The sequence below is a fragment of the Rhinopithecus roxellana genome, chromosome 12 (genome assembly GCF_007565055.1).
Source record: "Rhinopithecus roxellana isolate Shanxi Qingling chromosome 12, ASM756505v1, whole genome shotgun sequence".
NCBI lineage: Eukaryota > Metazoa > Chordata > Mammalia > Primates > Cercopithecidae > Rhinopithecus > Rhinopithecus roxellana.
In genome coordinates, this window is record NC_044560.1 from 41579575 (window position 1) to 41600437 (window position 20863).

At 38.6% G+C, this 20863-nt stretch overlaps 1 protein-coding gene across 1 annotated transcript in view; it reads right to left on the reverse strand.

Moving 5' to 3' along the window:
- IL23R (interleukin 23 receptor) overlaps positions 1 to 20863 on the reverse strand; it is a 78233-nt gene that overhangs the window by 2089 nt on the left and 55281 nt on the right. Inside the window, exons 8-10 of the mRNA XM_010357079.2 lie at positions 18699 to 18788; positions 17424 to 17526; positions 1672 to 1762 (exon numbers count right to left, since the gene is read on the reverse strand). Of these exons, the coding sequence (XP_010355381.1) occupies positions 1672 to 1762; positions 17424 to 17526; positions 18699 to 18788 (284 nt within the window). The remainder of the gene's footprint in view (positions 1 to 1671; positions 1763 to 17423; positions 17527 to 18698; positions 18789 to 20863) is intronic.

The window sequence follows — 20863 nt, forward strand, 5'->3', positions numbered from 1 at the left end:
CAGCAGATGGCTGGCCTTCCTGGGCAAACTGTCACCCAACACAATTATAAGATTATAGTTCCCTGTTATGAGCTGAATGTTTGTGTACTCTCTCCCCAGTCCCCCTCATGTTGAAACCAACGTGATATTATTTGAAAGTGGAGCCTTTGGGTGGTAATTAGGTCACTAGGGTGGAGCCTTCATGAATGGGATTAGTGAAGAAGAGACAGAAGAGAAATCATCTCTCCCTCTGCCATGTGAGAAGTCAGCTGTCCACAAGAGAGCCCTCACTAGCAAGTAAATTGACTGGCTCCCTCATCATGGACTTCCCAGCCTCTAGCACTGTGACAAATAAATATTTGTTGTTTAAACCACCCAAGCAGACCAAGACACCATTCCTTAGTCTCTTGGGCAGAAAATAAAACCTTATCTGAGGGAAACCCTAAGGTTTGCCTCTAATTCCAGGAGCCCAGAATAGGAAGGGAGTTTAGCAAAGAGGGAGTTCTTGAATAAAGAGACATGAAGTGTCATTCCAATGTTCTTCGGGCCCAACCTCCTTAGTGAGCTTGCCAGGTCTTGACAAGAACAGCACATTGGGTGTTGCTTCATCAAAAAGCTTGACGTGAGGAGTGGCTGGAGTAAAGCTGGATGGTGAGTGGATCAGATCACAGAAGTCTTGTGTTACAGAACTCAGACTCTATTCTGTTGACCAGTTGTCTTTGAACTTTTAAAAGTATTTTATTTTTAGCCTAGAAACCCTTTGTTCAGATGACATGAGGTTGGGGAAAGAGTAAGCTAATAGGCTCACCAGGGCTTGAAACAGTCACTTCTATTTGTTTTACAAATACCTCATCTTCTTACCCAACATGCTGTTCTAACCCCCAGGTGTCCCCCTGACTTTGAATTCCCTCTGTTTCTCCTGAGCAACTCCTCACTTTTCAGTGACTTCTCTCCACTCCCATCACATGTTTGGGCTCGTTTCTATCATTGCACTTCATCACTGCATTGTGAGCCTTGGATGATGTGTCTGTCCCTTGGACTGGGTTTTGAGCCCCTTGACAGCCAAGCCTGAGGGCCAGGGGTTATCAGGAACACACATAACTTTAGCTTGTTCCTTCCCTCCTTTATAATCAGTGAAGTCCCTGTACCCTCAGGGGCTTCCTGGTGTATGGCCTTCTCTTCGCCAGAATGGAAACCTAGCCCAGCCTGGTGACACTATTGTTCACAGTTCTCTCATACTGCTTTTCTCAAATTCCACCGGGTTTAAAGAGTAAAATGATGCCCTTCTTGGGCTCCACCTGGCTCTCCATCTCATGTGAAACAGAAGCCCTTTGAGTCTTTGAGGCTTATTTCATTGAGCTTTTCTTCCCTACTCCCTTTGTTCCTGAAGACATCTACCAATTGCTTGGTCACCAGGTGACTCGTGCATGAGGCCCACAATCTTCCAATTCACTTTTCTCTTTTGAACAGTTTTATTTCTTTATTTCTTCTGCTTTCTTTCCTCCAACTCTATTGTCTCATCTCTTTTATGTATGGTTTGAAACAGGTACAATTTTGTTTTTACATATGTCTATATAATTATGTTAATATGTGTGCACATTTATTTATTTGAATGGAAATTCTATTCTAATTATTAGACTGCACTCTTGGTCTCAATTGCCACTCAGTTTTTGTTGGATGATGTTAGGTTACCTGTAGCATTTTCACAACATTGCTGTTTTTCATATTAGGAATATCTTCATAAAGCCATTTTGGTATTAACAATAATATCCTTCTTTTAATCCTAAAAAACAAAAATGACACATTAGAAGAAGCAGGCAACCATATAGGAGATTAGGAAGTCAACTATAATAAAATGTATATTAAAAATCAAATTTCTTAGGTCGGGCACAGTGGCTCATGCCTATAATCCCAGCACTTTGGGAGACTGAGATGGGAGGATTGCTTGAGTCCAGGAGTTTGAGACCAGCCTGGGCAACATAGCCAGACCTTGTCTCTACAGAACATTAAAAAATTAGCTGGGTGTGGTGGTGCATGCCTGTGGTCCCAGCTACTTGGGAGGCTGAGGTGGAAAGATTGCTTGAGCCTGGGAGGTCAAGGCTGCACAGTGAGCTTTGACCATGCCACTACACTCACTCTGGGCAACAGAGTGAGACCCTTACTCAAAGAAAAAATTAATTTAAAAAATCAAACTTCCTGATGCAGAAGCTAAAGTTTTCATCTCTTACTTAATGAAAATTAAGTGGGAAATTGTGTCATTATCTTTTCAGATTTTCCTCTCATCTCTATTGCTCTGCTTCTTTTAACGAGCAAAAACTTTTCAAAACACTCACACTAGATTCAAGATAAGTGGGAGAACCACCCTAGCAGTGAAACTGTACACATATTAAATAGAGCAAACTATTATAACCAGAAGATACCCATGTGGGAAAGTCTGCAAAACTTAAGGGATATTTTGTAGAACTTTCCAAGGTGACAATAACTACCGAATATTTAAAAAGAGAATGTTATATAACAAAGCCCTAAAATTTAAGCTCTTCTAATTCTAGATTTTGTAATTATTTCAAATAGGGTAGTAATGATGGTGACAGCTCCAAACTTTCTTGATGTGGATGGAGAAGGAGGCTGGGGAACATGTCTTGCAGTTGTGCGGCATAGTGAGAACTGGTTTCTACCTAGACTGTGTGCTTATTAAGGATCAGTGGGGTGGGGCTTTGGAAAGAAAAGGGAGAAGCCATAAACATCCCACTTCTTCCCCTAAGCTATCTATTAGCACTGCCACTGTGTTTAAAAACACTCTCTGCATTGACAGCACAAATTGGTTTGGGCAAAAATGTCATACCAAGAACTTAGAAGAGACTAAACTGATCTCAGACAACTTTTTACGTATTAACAATGGATCTGTTAGCAACAGATCAAACTTACTTGTTTACATAGGTTCTTTAAGGACCCGTACTAAATAACAACCAAAATGGCTGAGTGAACTTTGCTAGCCCAATTTGACCTTGGACTTCAGGGTAAAAATTATTTCTTTACCCATCTTTATACAATGTTTTATGACTCCGTTCTTTTTGTTTTGTTTACTAATTCACATTTTCTTCTGTATTTAAAATTAGACTAAATTAGCAAATTCATGCTATTGGAGTAATTTTTTACACAGCACACTGATACAGTGAGAATATATATATTATATTATATGTATTATATAATATATACTACAAAATCCTTTTAAAGCTCTTGTTACCCAACTCTAGCCATGCCAAGTGGCCAATATTTCTGGCTTTTGAACTTGACCTCCCAGGTGCTCAGAGAAAGGAAAATTCAAGACAATTCATGGAAGGGAAGAGAATCAACAAATGGTAAAGTTCATGCAGGTATCAAACCAGAAAGGACTCATTCCTTAACCCAGGACTATATAATATATAATATATTATAATATATAAGGTAAATATATATATTATATATATATTTACCTATTTTTGATTTTATTATGTTTAAAATGTTTTGGGCTGGGCACGTTGGCTCACACCTGTAATCTCAACATTTTGGGAGGCCAAGGCGGGCAGATCACTTGAGGCCAGGTGTTCAAGAGCAACCTGGCCAACATGGTGAAATCCCATCTCTACCAAAAAACACAAAAATTAGTTGGGCATGGTGGTGTGTGCCTGTATTCCCAGCTACTTGGGAGGCTGAGACATGAGAATCACTTGAACCCAGGAGGTGGAAGTTGCAGTGAGCCAAGATCACACCACTGCACTCCAGCATGGATAATAGAGCGAGACTCTGTCTCAAAAAAAAAAAAATAGTAATAATAAATAAATAAATAAATAAATAAATAAATAAAATGTTTTGCTTTCTCTTGCTCACTTCTGTTTCTGAACTAAGGCTTTTATAGATAATGAATAGTTGTATTAAATAAAAGTATCTGTTCAAATGTAAAATAAATATATTGAAATTATCTCTTGTTTTATCTTTTTAAAAAGAGTATTTATTTAAATAATTAAATGAGCAAAGAATTGCCCTATTTCCTCCTTTGTTGTCACGAATTGAAAATTAGTTTTTAAGTTATTCTTAGTTATGAACTTAGTGTTACTTAAACTTTTACACTAGGGGACATGTTTAAATAATAACACAAATATTGATTTTTTGGGGGGTATTAATTTGAACATTAAAATATTTCAAGGGACTTTATAATCAAGTATATTTTAAAACAGCCTCAAATAAAATTTCATATTAGTTTGCCCTCCTCACAAGGGTATTAGGGATATGTTTATTAATGTGTAATTTAAATTTTGAAATATTAAGTTCTGAGTGAAAAACCTATCTAGAGAAGAAATCATTAGTAGACTTTATTTAGAATAGCTCATTCAAAATATTTCTACTGCATTTGATTATAAATGTAAATGAAAGAAAGATTATTTCATGAAGCAAATGATGGCAAGAAGGAGAAACTCAGTGCCAATTTGGCAAAGAACATTCAAGTCAAAATTTGTGAGCAACTGGACATACTGGGGAACTGCCACACCAAACAACTCTAATCGATCAGCAGCTTAGAAATACTCAATGCATCAGTAAAATTTAGAAATCTAAGTGTCTTGCTTTTCTCAAAGTCTCATTTTAAATAACTAAGCATAGATCTTTATTAATACCATCACAGGAGGGAAAAAACTGAAGGGGGCCAAGAGTAAGGAACTTTGGGGCTGAATGCTAAAACACCTACACAATTGGTAAGGAACTGACAAATTTAAAAGTTGCCACACTTCTCTTCACACTGATTCAAGCTGATTTGTTTGGGTGGAATTCAAGTGTCAAAGCAAACTAAATATGGCCTGACAAGGACTTCATACCTCTGTATTTGCATCCCTGTGGATGAACTATAACCTAGCTTAACAGGCAGACAAGAGCAAAAACCTGACTTAGGAGTATGTGCCTGTAACAATAACTGAGTCTTGGCCAATCCCAGTGGACCATACTTCAACCACTTATAGACTGCTAAGTGTTCAAACTGTTCAAATAAGACAAATGCCAACCTGCAACCAACCAGCTGTTTCTGTACATCACTGCCAATTTCTGTATGCCACTTCTCTCTCTCTTTTTTTTTTTTGGTGTCTATGAATTTGTTCTGACCACAGGGCATTGCTAGAGTCTGTCTGAATCTGCTGTGATTCTGGGGCTGCCCAATTTGCGAATTGTTCATTGCTCAATTAAACTCCTTTAAACTGGTGAAGTTTTTCTTTTACTAGATGGTGTCAGAAGTGGGATATGAATTAGACCTTCTAATGACTCCCAGGAGCACTGAGGGAACAAGCGAGGAACCTCTTGGGCCTACTTGTGTCCTTTGATCTCTCAGAGTAGCTGGGGATCATGGTATGTTCTCTCTTGAATATCACAGCTCCACAGATTTGTGTTTTGAACTCTCCAAGTTTCTTTGAGCAAATTTCTGTTCCAAACTGGGTTCAGAAGTCACAACAGAAACTGGACTGGGTCCAGGATGGGATTTGATCAGTAATTAACTGGATTGGATCCAGTTAGAGGCCTCTTAGATTTGACTAGGTCAGAAAGAAACTGGTAGTAAATGGTACTATTGCAGGGGTTGTAAAATTTGGCATTTGAAAATTCACAGGGATTTTTGTTTTCCACACCTTTGTTTCATTTTTCTTGCACATTTAGGTAGGAAAAGTCATTGGCTAAGTTTATCAAGGGAACCTGAAAGCAAAGCCAATATTTTAGGTAAAAATGAGATCCTTAACTTCTGAAAAGCAGAGTTCTTTCCGGTTTATACATTAGGTTTGGGAGGCAGCATAGTCTTACAGAAATCACAAAATCTTACTAAAGATAACTTACAATGGAACATTCCAAATGAACAACAACACACTGAAGTGCATTAAAAAACAAAAACAAAAAAAAACTGGATGAGGTCTCCATCTTGTTTTACATCCTTGGGAGCTTGACTTTGTAACCACATGGTGGTACTTTCTCTTGGTCTCTGCCTTCAAGGGAACAGGAATTTCAGGGTTCATGTCACAGTTAGCTCTAAAAATTATGTTGAGTAGTTAAAAGCCTTTGCAAACTCAAAATTAACTACTCTGGAGTCCTTCTGGGAAACACAATGGAGACTGCCCAGTACCGTAGCTCAGCAGCAAAAGTTTTTTACTTTCACAGTGGTGGCCTGGGTTCGATTCCTGGGTTAAGGAATGAGTCCTTTCTGATTTGATACCTGCACGAACTTTACCATTTGTTGATTCTCTTCCCTTCCGTGAATTGTCTTGAATTTTCCTTTCTCTGAGCACCTGGGAGGTCAAGTTCAAAAGCCAGAAATATTGGCCACTTGGCATGGCTAAAGTTGGGTAACAAGAACTTTAAAAGGATTTTTTAAAGAGCACTATATTTAAGAGTCAGCTTAATTAAAAGTGGATAGCCAAGCTATAGGTATATTTAAAAGGCCTTTATGTCTTTTTTCTTTTCTTTTTTTGAGACAGAGTCTCACTCTGTTGCCCAGGCTGGAGTGCAGAGGCACAATCTCGGCTCACTGCAAGCTCCACCTCCTGGGTTCATGCCATTCTCCTGCCTCAGCCTCCCAAGTAGCTGGGACTACAGGTGTCCACCACCATGCCCAGCTAATTTTTTGTATTTTTAGTACAGATGGGGTTTCACCGTGTTAGCCAGGATGGTCTTGATCTGCTGACCTTATGATCCGCTTGCCTTGGCCTCCCAAAGTGCTGGGATTACATGTGTGAGCCACGGCGCCTGGCTGCCTTTATATCTTTTCTTTTTGTGGATCTTGTTTTGCTGAGAAAGGTTTTTTCTTCTCAGTTGACTGAATTATTTTTCTCCATTTTATCTTGTCACTCTTAAGGCACACATAAGAGGCCCTAAGATAGCTTCTGATCGCCTAGGACTCCTTGGGAAAAATAAAGAAGGTGCAACTGACCCTGTTTTGGAAAAAAACCCTCTGTTTTCCTCATGGAACCCCAAGAATTAAAAGCAAATAGATCTCTCTCAAAATCCGTTTTGACTTCCAGCTGTGTCTGCTTATTAGACCCCAGAAACTGCATGTTTTCCTAGCCATTTCTTGACGGGCTCCACCCCAAGTTCAGTAATCCAATGAAGAAACTGGCAAATGAAAAATCCTACAACTACTGGATCTTGTTCTCTGTGTAGTTATATACGTGTTGTGTGTGTGATGTTTATATAAAAGAGTTCTAAGTAATTGGCTTAAAGAAAAATAAGTGCTTAGATAAAATATTTTGGAAGAAAAAATAAAAACTGTAATGTCTTAGTTCATGTAACTTTAGTAATATTTGGGAAATAAAAACAGCTTTAAAGATTATTGGTAAAATAAAGGCATTTTGTCTAAATTAGACAGGTCAGATATTAGGTTGACTAACGCTTTAAGGTCATAAACTGCTTTGACTTTTGAAAATTGTTCAATTTACCTACCTTGGAGACATTAGATTCTCAATAAGGCTGGGTATATGTGGAATTAGCCATGCTCCCCTAGCTATGCAAAATAGGTTATAAAGAAAATAGATTTTATAGAAGAAAGGATATTGTATGGTAAATTCTTGTCCTAAAGTAAAATAACTGGTTGCTTAAAAAGAGAGATGATTAGAACAATTCAGAAAGTCTGAGCATATCACAGATTGTCTGTATAAGTCATGAAAGGATACATGAAAGGAAATCTATGCACCCAAATTAAAAGTTGCTAACAGTTACCATTACAACATGTAGTCAAGACTACTGAAAATAGATTTACATGCAAGGTGTGTAAGGAAACTAAAATGCATTTTTACTAGAAGGTTATAAGGCACAGGAATGTAAATATTTGTCTAGGTTAGAGGGTTAAAAGATTGTTTTAAATTAAAATAAAGCTAAAGGTTTGAATACATTGTGGAAGGTTTGTGAAAAGTTAATCTTATAAAAAGAAATTCTGTGCAGACATTGGCTAAAGATAAATGAGTGTTGTTAAGTTTTTCTGTAAATTAAAATTGAAATAAAAGCACAACAGGTTTTTCTTAGAGCACTGATCTGCTTTTTGACAAAAATCTGTAAAGGGTTATAAAATGTTTACAAGAATCTCACCTCATGGTCAAAACTGGTTAAGCATAATATCAAGTGTTTTAAACCTTTAATGTATTTTATAGGCTTTCCAAAATGAAATTTCAGCTTCAAAATTCTCTTTCTAACCCCGCACTTTTGGATGCTACAGAGGGCCCTTGAAGCATTCAAAGGAGAGGTAAACAGAATTATCTGATATGTTTAGTTACATGGGATTGTCAAAATAAAAACAATGTTTAATTTTCTTCAGGTTATATTTTAATGAATAACATTAATATATGTTCCAAAATTGTATAGGATTTCTAAAATTCTAGTGTCTCAATATATCCTTTCAATCATAATTAAGGTTATTATGTTAAGCTATCATAGACCACAGAGATAACCAAATTTCCTTGTGAACTGTGTTTTTAACTATCACTATTTAAAGTCATTACATTAAGTTAATTACTTAATGCTAGTGCAATTTCTGAAAACTTCACAAACATGCAAAATCCTAGAATATGGTATCTTTTAGAAAGTTCATGAAAGGATAAAAAGGACCTTAAAAAGCACTCTTGAATACAGCTTTCTAATAACTTTAAATTCATATCATTTAGACTGGTAAGAATCCCTAAAACTTTAATAAAAAGACTAACTGGTTTATAAAACTGCTAACCGAAGTAGAACAAAAATTAATTAAATACCATGAAAATACTCTGCCAGATTTTCATGCTAAATCGGGATGAAAAATCAGCATGCTAGAGAGCTAGCAAGATGGCTGAATAGGAACAGGTCCTGTCTGCAGCTCCCAGAGAGATCGACGAAGAAGGTGGTGATTTCTGCATTTCCAACTGAGCTACTAAGTTCATCTCATTGGGATTGGTTGGATAGTGGGTGCAGTCTATGGAGGGTGAGCCTAAGAAAGGTGGGGTGTCACCTCACCCGGGAAGCACAAGGGGTCGGGGGATTTCCCTTTCCTAGTCAAAGGAAGCTATGAGAGACTGTACTGGGAGGAATGGTACACTCTAGCCCAGACACTGCACTTTTTCCACAGTCTTCACAAGCAGCAGATCAGGAGCATCCCTCTGGTGCCTGACTCAGTAGGTCCCACCCCCCATGGAGCCCAGCAAGCTAATATCCACTGGCTTGATTGGGAGAAACCAGCACAAAAAAGCTGAAATTTCCAAAAACCAGAATGCCTCTTCCCCTCCAAAGGATCACAACTCCTCGCCAGCAAGGGAACAAAACTGGATGGAGAATGAGTTTGATGAACTGACAGAAGTAGGCTGCAGAAAGTGGGTAATAACAAACTCCTCTGAGCTAAAGCAGCATGTTCTAACCCAATGCAAGAAAGCTAAGAACCTTGAAGAAAAGACAAATTGCTAGCTAGAATAACCAGTGTAGAGAAGAACATAAATAACCTGATGGAGCTGAAAAACACAGCACAAGAACTTTGTGAAGCATACACAAGTATAAATAGCTGAGTCAATCAAGCAGAAGAAATAATATCAGAGATTGAAGATCAACTCAATGAAATAAAGCAAGAAGACAAGATCAGAGAAAAAAGAATGAAAAGAAACAAACAAAACCTCCAAGAAATATGGGACTATGTGAAAAGACCAAATCTACATTTGAATGGTGTATCTGAAAGTGACAAGGAAAATAGAACCAAGTTGGAAAACACATTTCAGGATATTATCCAGGAGAACTTCCCCAACCTAGTAAGACAGGCCAACACTCAAATTCAGGAAATACAGAGAAGACCACAAAGACATTCCTCGAGAACAGGAATCCCAAGACACAAATCATCAGATTCACCAAGGCTGAAATGACGGAAAAAATGTTAAGGGCAGCCAGAGGAAAAGGTCTGGTTACCCACAAAGGGAAGCTCATCAGACTAACAGTGGATCTCTCAGCAGAAACACTATAAGCCAGAAGAGAGTGGGGGCCAATATTCAACATTGTTAAATAAAAGAATTTTCAACCCAGTATTTCATATACAGCCAAACTAAGCTTCATAAGCGAAGGAGAAATAAAATCCTTTCCACACAAGCATATGCTGAGAGATTTTGTCACCACCAGGTCTGCCTTACAAGAGCTCCTGAAGGAAGCACTAAACATGGAAAGGAAAACCAGTACCAGCCACTGCAAAAACATACCAAATTGTAAAGACCATTGATGGTATGAAGAAACTGCATCAACTAACGGGCAAAATAACCAGCTAACATCATAATGACAGGATCAAATTCACACATAACAATATTAACCTTAAAAGTAAATGGGCTAGGTCGGGTGTGGTGGCTCATGCCTGTAATCCCAGCACTTTGGGAAGCCTAGGAAAGCAGATCACCTGAGGTCGGGAGTTTGCAACCAGCCTGACCAACATGGATAAACTCCATCTCTACTGAAAATGCAAAATTAGCCGGGTGTGGTGGCACATGCCTGTAATCCCAGCTACTAGGGAGGCTGAGGCAGGAGAATTGCTTGAACCTGGGAGGTGGAGGTTGCAGTGAGCCGAGATTGCGCCATTGCACTCCAGTCTGGGCAATAAAAGTGAAACTCTGTCTCAAAAAAAAAAAAAAAAAAAAAAGGAAATGGGCTAAATGCCCCAATTAAAAGACACAGACTGGCAAATTGGATAAAGAATCAAGACCCATCAGTGTGCTGTATTCAGAAGACCCATCTCACATGTAAAGACACACACAAAATAAAGGGATGAAGGAAGATTTACCAAGCAAATGGAAAGGAAAATAAAAGCAGGGGTTGCAATCCTAGTCTCTGATAAAACAGACTTTAAACCAACAAAGATCAAAAGAGACAAAGACGGGCATTACATAATGACAAAAGGAGTAATGTAACAAGAAGAGCTAACTATCCTAAATATATATGCACCCAATATAGGAGCACCCAGATTCATAAAGTCAGTTCTTAGAGACCTACAAAGAGACTTAGACTCCCACACAATAATAGTGGGAGACTTTAACACCTCACTGTCAACATTAGATCAGCGAGACAGACAATTAACAAGGATATCCAGGACTTGAACTCAGCTTTGGACCAAGCAGGACCTATAGACATCTACAGAACTCTCCACCCCAAATCAACAGAATATACACTCTTCTCAGCACTACATCACACTTATTCTAAAATTGACCACATAATTGGAAGTAAAACACTCCTCAGCAAATGCAAAAGAATGGAAATCATAACAAACTGTCTCTCAGACCACAGTGCAATCAAATTAGAACTCAGGATTAAGAAACTCACTCAAAACCATACAACTACATGGAAACTGAACAACCTGCTCCTGAATGACTACTGGGTAAATAACAAAGTGAAGGCAGAAGTAAAGATGTTCTTTGAAACCAATGAGAACAAAGACACAACATACCAGAATCTCTGGGACACATTTATATCAGTGTGTAGAGGGAAATTTATAGCACTAAATGCCCATATCACAAAGCTGGAAAGATCTAAAATCAGCACCCTAACATCACAATTAAAAGAATTAGAGAAGCAAGAGCAAAGAAATTCAAAGCTAGCAGAAGACAAGAAGTAACTAAGATCAGAGCAGAACTGAAGGAGATAGAGATATGAAAAACCCTTCAAAAAATCAATGAATCCAGGAGCTGGTTTTTTGAAAAGATCAACAAAATAGATAGACTGCTAGTAAGACTAATAAAGAAGAAAAGAGAGAAGAATCAAATAGATGCAATAAAAAATGATAAAAAGGGGATATCACCACCAATCCCACAGAAATATAAACTATCATCAGAGAATACTATAAACACCTATACGCAAATAAACTAGAAAATCTAGAAGAAATGGATAAATTCCTGGACACATACACCCTCCCAAGAACAAACCAGAAAGAAGTCAAATCCCTGAACAGACCAATAACAAGTTCTGAAATTGAGGCAGTAACTAATAGCCTACCAACCAAAAAACCTCCAGGACCAGACGGAGTCACAGCCGAATTCTACCAGAGGTATACAGAGGAGCTGGTACCATTCCTTCTGAAACTATTCCAAACAGTAGAAAAAGAGGGAATACTCCCTAACTCATTTTATGAGGCCAGCATCATTCTGATACCAAAACTTGGCAGAAACACAACAAAAAAAGAAAATTTTAGGCCAATATCCCTGATAAACATCGATGCGAAAATCCTCAATAAAATACTGGCAAACGGAATCCAGCAGCACATCAAAAAACTTATCCACCACGATCAAGTCAGCTTTATCCCTGGGATGCAAGGCTGGTTCAACATAGGCAAATCAATAAATGTAATCCATCACATAAACAGAACTAAAGATGCAAACTACATGATAACCTGAATGATGCAGAAAAGGCCTTTGACAAAATTCAACAGCCCTTCATGCTAAAAACTCTCAATAAACTAGGTATTGGTGGAATGTATCTCAAAATAATAAGAACTATTTATGACAAACCCACAGCAAATATCATACTGAATGGACAAAAACTGGAAGCATTCCCTCTGGAAACTGGCACAAGACAAAGATGCCCTCTCTCACCACTTCTTTTTAACATAATATTGGAAATTCTGGCCAGGGCAATAGGCAAGAGACAGAAATAAAGGGTATTCAATTAGGAAAAGAGGAAGTCAAATTGTCTCTGCAGATGACATGATTGTATATTTAGAAAACCCCGTCGTCTCAGCCCAAAAACTCCTTACACTGATAAGCAACTTCAGCAAACTCTCAGGATACAAAATTGATGCACAAAAACCCACAAGCATTCCTATATACCAATAACAGGCAAACAGTGAGCCAATCATGAGTGAACTCCCATTAACAATTGCTACAAAGAGAATAAAAAACCTAGGAATACAACTTACAAGGGATGTGAAGGACTTCTTCAAAAAGAACTACAAACCACTGCTCAAGGAATTAGGAGAGGACACAAATGGAAATCCATGCTCATGGATACAAAGAATCAATATCGTGAAAATGGCCATATTGCCCAAAGTAATTTATAGATTCAATACTATCCCCATCAAGCTACCAGTGACTTTCTTCACAGAATTGGAAAAAACTACTTTAAATTTCATATGGAACCAAAAAAGAGCCCACATAGCCAAGACAATTCTAAGCAAAAAGAACAAACCTGGAGGCGTGACACTACCTGACTTCAAACTATACTACAAGGCTACAGTAACAAAAACAGCATGATACTGGTACGAAAACAGATATATAGATCAATGGAACAGAACAGAGACCTCAGAAATAACACCACACATCTACAACCATCTGATATTTGATAAACCTGACAGAAACAAGCAATGGGGAAAGGATTCCCTATTTAATAAATGGTGTTGGGAAAACTGGCTAGCCATATGCGTAAGGCTGAAAGTGCATCCCTTCCTTCCACCTTATGCAAAAATTAACTCAAATGGATTAAATATTTAAACATAAGAGCTAAAACCATAAAAACCCTAGAAGAATACCTAGACAATACCATTCAGGACATAGGCAAGGGCAAAGACTTCATGATGAAAACACCAAAAGCAATGGCAACAAAAGCCAAAATTGACAAATTAAACTGAAGAGCTTCTGCACAGCAAAATAAACTATCATCAGAGTGAATAGGCAACCTACAGAATGGGAGAACATTTTTGCAATCTACCCATCCGACAAACGGCTAACATCCAGAATCTACAAGGAACTTAAACAAATTTACAAGAAAAAAACAACCCCATCAAAAAGTGGGTGAAGGATATGAACAGACACTTCTCAAAAGAAGATATTTATGTGGCCAACAAACATATGAAAAAAAGCTCATCATCACTGGTCATTAGGGAAATGCAAATCAAGACCATAATGAGATACCATCTCACACCAGTTAGAATGGCAGTCATTAAAAAGTCAGGAAACAAGAGATGCTGGCAAGGCTGTGGAGAAGTAGGAACACTTTTACACTGTTGGTGGGAGTGTAAATTAGTTCAACCATTGTGGAAGACAGTGTGGCAATTCCTCAAGGATCTAGAACCAGAAATAGCATTTGACCCAGCGATTCCATTACTGGGTATAACCCAAAGGATTATAAATCATTCTACTATAAAGACACATGCACATGTATGTTTATTGCAGCACTGTTCACAATAGCAAAGCCTTGGAACCAACCCAAATGCACATCAATGATAGATTGGATAAAGAAAATGTGGCACACATACATCATTGAATACTATGCAGCCATAAAAAAGGATGAGTTAATGTCCTTTGCATGGGTTATGTCCTTGATGGGTTGATGGGTGCAGCAAACCACCATGGCACATGTATAGCTATGTAACAAATCTGCACGTTCTGCACATATACTCCAGTACTTAAAGTATAAGAAAAAAAAAGAGAAATCAGCATGCTAAATCAGCTAATACTAAAATTGTTTAGATATACAATTTGAATAAACTCCATGATCTACATCAAATTACCTATGATAACTCATCAGTTATCAGTGCTATGCACCTAAATTGGAGAAACAACTGGTATTCAAGAGGACATAAACCCATTTTTAAGCATGGACTTATGGAGAACCAAGATGGCCACTCTGTCCTTCCAGAGTCCTTAAGGCTTTTATTATTAAAGGTTCTCCATTCCACGACTCATAATGGAAAAGATAAAATGATTCAAATTAAATATGTTTGCGTGGTGACTTATAAACTAAAATGCTTATAAACAATGTTTGGTTTGTTAAACCCATATTCCTGGGAAAACAATCAAAGCTTCAAGTACATTTGGCTACTTGATGAGACATTTAAATATTTGTAAGAGTTTTCACTCAGTTGTCACTTTCAATGCATGTTTTCTGGGTGTATGAAAGCTTTCCCATGCAAGAAGACTGATGTTATAATAGTAGATTGTTATGCTACGGTATATTTTTACATGGTAAAAAAAAAGCTGTTTATGGTTCACTGAGGACAATCCACCTCTTTACAATCTAGAACCCAAAGAATGAATCTTCTGAGAACATTAGAGAAAGACTGTCCTTGCCATCCACACTACAGCAAAACTTTGGGGCCTTGAACTTCGGTTTCAGAGGTCCCACAACTTTCATAATCTCACAACTGAGAAGGGTCCTTCCACACCCATTGCAACCCTTAAGGTAAAGCTAACCAGGACAGTTTCTCCCCAGAGGACAGCATGCTTAATGTGAACAGCTTATCCCAAAATCATGGATTCAGACTTCTCTGTTATCATGAGACTCTTACCTTTGAATATTTTTTTTTTCTTGCTTATGCCTCTATGAACAGTAAAAGTGAAAAGGAGTTCCGTTATGTGTGTATTATGGGGTATATGTTTATTTGTGAAGGATTTTGCAGCCAGCCTTACACATGGATAATGTTATACTTTGGTGGATAAAAGATGAAGGCCCAATGCAGCTGAGAAATTTTAAGAGTTCATATGTTGTCTCATAATCAGTCAGAAACAGAACATTGATTTATTCCTTTTAAGCCACATCATGGGCTAAAGAGAACATTGCCAGGAGGCTTCACTCTTCTAGAAGGGCATCATTTGTTAGGTCTTTTTTCCTATACTTTGAAGTAAAAGAGGCACTGATTAGAAATGTATCCCTCATGATAGGTTCTATAGCAGATTCTACTGTAAAGCCTATGGTTACACAACAAACTTTAAATTCTCTTGTGAAAGTTATGTGAAATAATATAATTGGCCAAACAGAAAAGTATTGGCTAAACAGCTGCTGGCACTTAATGGCCTATGGAGAAAACATCGGGTATTTATAGTGATTCAGTTGTAGGGGATTAATGAAAAAAATCTCTTAGTTAAGTGAGTAGACTCTTCGTCTAGCTCATTCTTTCATGTATTTGATTTTAGATGGTTGATTTTGTTTATGAGGACCCTGGGTAAAGAACATGCTCCAGACTCTTAGTATTATTCTCCCAATAGTCCTAATAGTAATCTCCCTGGTACACTGTATTCTCTCAAAGGTTTTAATTGTTTACAAGCAGCCATCTCCAGAATATCAAATGGTCTCTCTTCAACTGGAATAACAAGAGCTAAAAGAAATGTGTGACCATCAGGACACCGTAACCTATGCTGAGACCAGAAACCCAAAATGATGGTAACTGAGAGTGGCACTGAGGCCCTAAGTTTTGGTCACACTCTCACCTAAGTGAGAACCTGACCGAAAACGGGGATTTTTTTTTTTTAAACAAAATTATGGGAGGCCATTGTTTTGGACTGAGCTCACGCACTAGACTCCAACAGACCAAACCAAAACAAAATGGAGTTGCTCATGCTAAATATGACATAATCAAGCTAAGACTTTAAGGAAACACATAGATCCTAGAACAGACCAGGTTTTGTTTTTCTCCTATAAACAGGATGTTTCAGCATAAGAAGGTACCTTCTACTCAGTCCTTGTTCCCATCTTACAGAACCCACTGTTCTACTGTTTCCCAGTGGGTTTCAAGACCATGTAAGTACATTTACAATGGTGATAGTGACATCAATGACTAAAGTTTTTGTCAGTCTCTCAAAATCGAGAAAATCATCAAAAGGGGGGAATTATTAAATCAAACTGAATATGATCTGAAAAAGACTCCATCTTCTATATTTGAGTCCTTGTGGATGAACTGTAAGCTAGCCTAATAGGCAGACAAGATTGAAAACCTAACTTAGTAGTATGTGCCTGTAACAATAGCTGAGTCTTGGCCAATCCCAGCAGCCATACTTCAACCACTCATAGACTGCTAAGTGTTCAAACTGTGTTCAAAGAAGGCAAACGCCAACCCATAACCTATCCAGCTGTTTCTGTACTCCACTGCCGATCTCTGTATGTCACTTCTATTTTTTTTTTTTTTTTTTTTTTTTTGTCTATACATTTGCTCTGACCACAAGGCATCCCTGGAGTCTCTCTGAATCTGCTGTAATTCTGGGGGCTGCTCAATTCGCACATTCATTGCTCAATTAAACTCCTTTAAATTTAATTTGACTGAAATTTTTCCTTTAAAACAAGGCAATTTGTGACTTCACCACTCTCAAGAATCCAGACACTGTAGGTAAATTTGAGGCACAATGGAAAAGGCCGTGTAGTAAAGGAAAGAAATGGGCTTTAATATCAGCTGTGTTTGGCCTCAGGGCTTCATGTTCAGTGATCCTGGGCTGGGGACTTAGCCTCTTTAAGCCTCATTTAAGTCATCTGTAAAATAGATCAGGAAGCTTTTCTGGCAGGGTCATTTTGAGGATTAAAGGAAAGACATCTGTAAAGAGTTTGGCATGGGTAAGTACTTATTAAACATTGTTCCTTTTATTTTCCTTTATCTGAATAAAAATGTTAACAGATTTTTCTGGTAAACAACTGAAATGACTAAATTTTGGTGACACATATACATGTAGTCTAAATCAGAAAACAGAAATTCTGCAACAACCTACCCAGTTCGGAGTGATCTGTTAAATATCCCAATCAGAGAAAGAATTGACAACATAACAGCGAAGACGATCATTCCCAATAAAAGTCCAATGTCTTCTCTGTTGTCTAATGAAAGGAAAGAAAATAATTTTAACCAAGCATTAGTGTTCATGTGATACCAGAATTACGATTCTGTCTACTCTGCTCAAAGCAAAGGTCTCAAAGGAGAAAGGGTCGGGGGAAGCAACATTAACCTTTACCTTGGGCCACAAAGTGACTGTTTTTCCAGAGTGCACAACTACCCCAGGAAACAACTTTTTGTTTGAGAAAGTTGGGCTACATGTATCTGATGTCAGTGGGTTTTTAGAAGTGCATCTAGCAAATGTGGTCAGGTTGTGCATGCAAATTTCATGTAAATTCTTAGTGGTGAACTTCATTTGGCTTGTCTGACACAGGTGAGAATTCCCCACTGCTGTGACAATGTCTAAAGCTGGTCACAATCATACTGATTTTTTTTTTAACTTTTTGTGTGAGATAGAATGTGTGCAATTTGTCATCATTCTTCAAAATCTACTGCTCATGAAATTTTCCTAAGTTTCAGTTTCCTCATTATAAAATAGATGCATAACACTTATCTCATGGGTTGTTTTGAAGATTGAAGAAGATGTCTCAAGAAGTCCTAGCACAAGATAGGTAACTAATTTGTTTTGAAAGAAGTTTTTGGGTCTTGAGCCCTAGCAGCTATTAAAATAAAAATGTGGCCGGGTGGAGTGGCTCACGCCTGTAATCCCAGCACTTTGGGAGGCTGAGGTGGGTGGATCACATGAGGTCAGGAGTTCAAGACCAGCCTGACTAACATGGTGAAACCCCATCTCTACAAAAATGCAAAAATTAGCTGAGCATGATGGTGGATGCCTGTAATCCCAGCTGCTCAGAAGGCTGAGGCAGCAGAATTGCTTGAACCTGGGAGGTGGAGGTCGCAGTGAGCTGAGATCTTACCATTGCACTCCAGCCTGGGTGACAGAGCAAGGCTCCGTCTCAAAAAATAAAATAAAATAAATAAAAAAATTTTAAAAATGTGTACAATCTATTGCAAAAGCTGGCAAAATCCACCTAGGCCACTTCTTACGTTCAGTTTTAAGCAGATCTTTGTACTTTGTCTATATTTTCCTATGGAGGGCATAAGGCATATCTTACTGTCCAGAAACTTAACACCTGATGTGATTTTTTCAGTATGATGGGTTAAAATGGGCAATTACTAAAAGACTACTCAAAAAGTCTAAGTGGTATTTTCTTACCAGAAGTAAGGTGTCCTGTAGAGATAGAAGCAACCGTTAGCCCAGAATTCCATGTGTCGTGTTGGAATGATTTTGATGTGACCTGGGGAACTTAAACCAAAAGGAAAGAGTATCAGTTTCTTACATTTTGCCCTCTGCTTGCCAAATTTCCCAACAGAGTTTCTTCCCTTGTTTCGAGAGGACTAAAGTAAACCAATAACTTTAATGGACTTGAAGGGTGGAATAAAAGCAATGGCCTTCGAGTGTGTGTCTTTTCTTCCTTTTATTTAATTGGGTAAACCTCAAAGGAGAAAACACCGCAAGGGCAATTATAATCTACCTAGATTGTAAAACTTCAAGGTGTGTACACTAATTTCATAAGGCTTCTAGGTGGCAAATACCAAGGAGTTTTATTTTACTGAGCCAGAAAAAATGCACGATAACTAATCTCGATTTGATTCCTTGCAATTGATGGTGCAATAAGGTTCAGATTTCCTTGAAGGTCTCCAAGATATGTCACTTTTGCCTTTGCACAATCTTTGGGATGCTGTTCACCTTCTCCTGGCTCCTCATAAGAAAACTAATTTTGGTTAGCAGGCACTTTTGTGTTGTAACACCGGCGTGGGATGTCACCAATGACTTCTTTCTGCTCTTTTCCCGCTGGCAAAGATCCTGACAGCCTGGTCTAGTTATAAAGGCTATAGGACACTGCTAATGAATGCTTCTGACCAGGGCGGGGTGAGCAACCCTGGCACCTAACTTTCAGTCTCAACTCAAAGGGGTCCTGGTGCGGCCTTGCCGGTCTCCCCCTTCCTGATAATTAAAAGCTGACAGAAATGACTTCAAGTTCACAATTCTCCCAACTGGCAGAAGACATTTCTGAAGATGGTTCTAAGCCTTGGATCCCTGAGACTGCTTCAAGCCCTGTGTATTCCGTCATTCTGATTTCAGTGCTCAAATTTTTCTTTTAAAAAAATTACTTTTGGAGGCAGGGAGAATCACAACTTGAGGCTGAGATATCACAGGCTTGTATAAGGAGCAATGTGACCCATGTGACTGTCTTTGAGAAAAGGATCCTACATTTCCAATGAAAAGGTTCCTATGGGGCTTCAGGAATTTTTGACAAAGTTTGGTCTGGCCAGATGCAGTGACTCATGCCTGTAATCCCAGCACTTTGGGAGGCCGAGGCAGGTGGATCACTTGAGGCCAGGAGTTGAGACCAGCCTGGGCAACATGGTGAAACCCAGTTTCTACTAAAAATACAAAAATTAGCCGGGTGTGGTGGTGCGTGCCTGTAATACCAGCTACTTGGGCAGCTGAGAAAGGAGAATCACTTGAAGGTGTAGTGTGGGAGGTGGAGGCTGCAGTGAGCCTAGATTGCACCATTGCAGTCCAGCCTGGGCAGCAGAGGGAGACTCCATTTCACATACAAAAAAAAAAAAGCTGCTCTGGCTGCAGGCATAAGTGTGAGGAGGGTAGTTTTCCGAGAACAATGGTTGAGGAATTTTAGGAGATGAAAACATCAGAAAAGCCAAAAGTTATTTCCTGTGTTTTTTTAATTCTGGCTTCTCTACAGCAAGAGGAAAATGTTTCACCAGGAATTGTGACAAATCAGAAATATTTTTGGCTTCTCAATGCCTCACTAAGTCTCTTTTGCTCCGTGGGTATATGTTTCCACCAAACTCTGAGGGAACAAGGTTATGCCCTGATGGCCAACAGTCAGGTTTATTCATCTAAAGTGGTATCTTTACAGGCCAACATTCATTAGCAGGGAGCTCAGGCAGGAGTCTGAATCTCCATTATTTTGAAATTTTAAGAATAAAAATACTGGCCAGTTGCAGTGGTTCATGCCTGTAATCCCAGCGCTTTGGGATGACAAGTGGGGTCGGGGGGGAGAGGAGTGGATCACAAGGTCAAGAGTTTGAGACCAGCCTGGCCAATATGGTGAAACCCTGTCTCGACTAAAAATACAAAAATTAGCCAGGCGTGGTGGCAGGTGCCTGTAGTCCCAGGTACTCGGGAGGCTGAGGCAGGAGAATCACTTGAACCCAGGAGGCAGAGGTTGCAGTGAACTGAGATCACGCCACTGCACTCCAGCCTAGGCAACAGAACAAGACTCCATCTCAAAAAAAAAAAAAAAAAAAAAAAAAAAAAGAGTAAAAATACTACATTAAAAGGTAACACAA